This window comes from Fulmarus glacialis, unplaced genomic scaffold (genome assembly GCF_000690835.1).
Source record: "Fulmarus glacialis isolate BGI_N327 unplaced genomic scaffold, ASM69083v1 scaffold3636, whole genome shotgun sequence".
NCBI lineage: Eukaryota > Metazoa > Chordata > Aves > Procellariiformes > Procellariidae > Fulmarus > Fulmarus glacialis.
Window position 1 is genome coordinate 9861 of NW_009216143.1, and position 3008 is coordinate 12868.

The 3008-nt window shown below is 38.9% G+C and overlaps 1 protein-coding gene across 1 annotated transcript in view; it reads right to left on the bottom strand.

Annotated features, from left to right (window-relative positions):
- Nucleotides 1-582: 582 nt before the first annotated feature.
- The window catches only part of TMEM71 (transmembrane protein 71), a gene marked incomplete at its 3' end in the record, with an annotated part of 13991 nt that continues 11565 nt past the window's right edge, over nucleotides 583-3008 (bottom strand). Inside the window, exons 5-9 of the mRNA XM_009579182.1 lie at nucleotides 2704-2873; nucleotides 2005-2184; nucleotides 1391-1466; nucleotides 839-888; nucleotides 583-655 (exon numbers count right to left, since the gene is read on the bottom strand). Of these exons, the coding sequence (XP_009577477.1) occupies nucleotides 583-655; nucleotides 839-888; nucleotides 1391-1466; nucleotides 2005-2184; nucleotides 2704-2873 (549 nt within the window). The remainder of the gene's footprint in view (nucleotides 656-838; nucleotides 889-1390; nucleotides 1467-2004; nucleotides 2185-2703; nucleotides 2874-3008) is intronic.

Below are 3008 nucleotides of genomic sequence, written 5' to 3' on the forward strand. Positions count from 1 at the left end.
TCAGCACCTTTATTCAACTCATCAGACTGATTAAATACTTCTTTCTAAGACTTTTATCAGACTACAGTAAAAGCCAAAGGTAAAGCTCCGTCCTGAACCTAACGGTGCATTGGGTTAGTGGGGCCAACTCATATCAATTCTGTAGTCCCTGGAAGGTGGTGATGTGGCTAGCAGCATCGTTAGCTGTTTTTATTTTTCCAGTCAAAAGTAAAGGCTCAGTTTGGTGGCCTAAGGAGCGGACTTCATGCAAGGCTTGAAACCACACCTCTGGATTCATAAGAAGTTACTATCCTTGCTCTGTCTTTCGCATCTTCATGTTATGGCATATTAGGTTTACCTTCCTTTTCTGCTAACAAATAGGTGTTACAACGTTTATTGCACATTATGAAAAGGCATTTTTTCACAATAAACAGAAAGTTTCTACAATACAAATCAGTAACAGGAAAAGTGAAATCCTCCATCAACAACTTCAGATCATGGCTTCTATCTTTTGACATTAAAACAACAGAAGGAATCTCTCCTTTCTCTTAATATAAAATTTCTAAATTCCTCTATTCATCACATGACTTTGGAGGCACTTACCAAAACTTAGTTGTTTTGAAAGATGTGTCAAGACTGAAGAAAGATGACATAGCAGCATCTTGGGACAAAAGAACTGTGAAATTTAAGTGCAAAATCCTGTAACTGATTGAAGGTTACATTCTGTCCCCCTATGCCCACATATTGCTCTTGTTAGCATCAATAAGAGCTGTGGATATACATCCAAGGATGGATTTTGGTCCTCAGATGTGACTTAGCAAAATATTGTGTGTTGAATATAAAGAAAGTCTGTACTTACAAACTAAAATTATCAGCAACAAAGTGGCAGACAATCCTCCCAGAAAATATCTGAGAACATAACAATATCCATAAAGGTTAGAAAAAACCAAGGGATGCATATTGGGTTAATAGAGGTGAAGCCTGGGTGGGAGGAGGAGAGAAGGTTCTTGCAGATGAACCCTCTGAACTCTCCTAGGTGAACTGTAATTTGAAACTTTAAATTACTTAAGCTATTAAGGATAATCTCCTAGGAAAAAAGACCTCAGCATTCCCAGACTGAGGGAAACATCCATACTGGTCTCTTAGAAAGACGCGGATCCCTTTGATTCTTCTCAGCCTTTCAAAACCCCTGTCCAAACACACTTGACAAAGTAGTTGTCAGATCTGAGTACATATTTCTTATTTTTGTTCATATCTATATAGCTCAGATATTTGCCTGCATTGACTATCATGTGAAAATATATATTCACAGTAAGATAGATCTAACTTTGAAAATGTGACCCTTAATTCACCAGTTGAAAAGGAGTAAGCATTAATGTCAGAAACAACAAATAAAAGAAATAAAAACTACCTTGTACATATTGAAATGATTAAACACATGATCAGCGCAACCATCTGAGAAAAGACATTTCGCACTGTGCTGGATTCTAAAACAAAAATCAGGAAAATAATTTTCATGAGTTTTCAGGAAAGTAAATACATGACAGGAGGTGTTTGCAAAGACTACCTTCAGCCTGTGAGGCCAGTGTCCTCAGGTTTTTTTAAGAGAATTCGCCTAAAGAGATTCAAAGTGGAAACCTAATTTTCATGCTCTGGGTGTCTCTCAGGAGTCTTTTTCCCCCATGACCATAGAGACACTGTGCCCTCGATGCTCTCAGAAAACAAGCCTTCCTAAATAATCGCCTGTTTCGGTTTTTGTTCCCATGCTCTTTCCTCCATTTTCCTCTTCACTCCACTTTTTTCTTTTTCTATTTATCATTAAAAATAGGAGAGGAAAAGATGTGAGCAGGGAGGAGTGAACAAATAAATACCAATTTTAAAATTTTATTATTTTTAAGCAGTCTTTTAAAATTTATGTTTCTTGAAATAAATTCTGTTCTACAAGGAGCCATATCAACATTTTTAATGTGAGTATTTTCAGTTCACTCTAAAAATGCGGCATATCAGGATAAGAATGTAACATACCTGCACTGCTCAAAGTCTCTTCATTTGCATTTATCGTAAACGGAGAGCAGGATTGTGAAGCACAAAATGGTTTCCCACGCTGAAGAAACTCCTCATCTTTGGTGAGAGAGGCTCCATTAAATGCTGGAGTTTGCCTTTGTGGCACATCGCTATTATGTTCAGAAGAAAAGTCTGAATCACCTACAAAAAGTGGATATGTAACTGAGACTGCACAAAAGAAGAGCTTTGAGAATTTGTGTTAATGAATTTTATGGGGGAAGGGAGGGATTAATTACTTAATCACAGGGAGGTTTCCAAATTGTTAGGAGTAGGGAATTGGTAGGTTCAATGTATGCAGGAGAAGATACACAGAGTAAAGACAGAACTGCATAGAGCGTAACACAATGGAATTATTAAAGCAGCCAGGTGAAAGCAGACAGAGCCAGTTATTAATGACACCATCATAAGCATCACTGGTGATGACTTTGGATTCAAAGTCAGTCTAAAAATGCCCTTTTGGCACAAGGTCCTTCTGGACTCATATTCTGTTTTAACAGCAGGAGCTCAATTCACGGCTTACAATTCTGTCATTCATCTATTCTTTACCTGCACATCTCGGCAGACAACCCCTGCAAAACCTATAGAAAGAGATACCCAAGTCCCACTAAATACAGACTGCAAAGTTGTAGCTCGATTACTTGGTACCTGGTCAGGGCTTACCACTATCACTCTGTCTGGCTTCTAGTTTATTGCATCCATCAGGCCAAGGATCATCTACATGGGAGGAATCCATATTGCTGAGGACGGTGCTGCTGAGCCATGAACTGGAGGCACTGAGACTGAACAAGCTGGCAAGAGAGCGACGGATTTTCTTCCTTCGCCTGAATACACTAGAAAGAAAAGACACTTTGTCAAGGAACAGAGTTCATGATTCTTGTTGAGCAGGGACAGAGCTCTAAAGCTTGCAGGATTGACATGAAAGAACCAGGTTCTGGGTGCTGCTCCTAGCTCTGTTCTTGACCCTG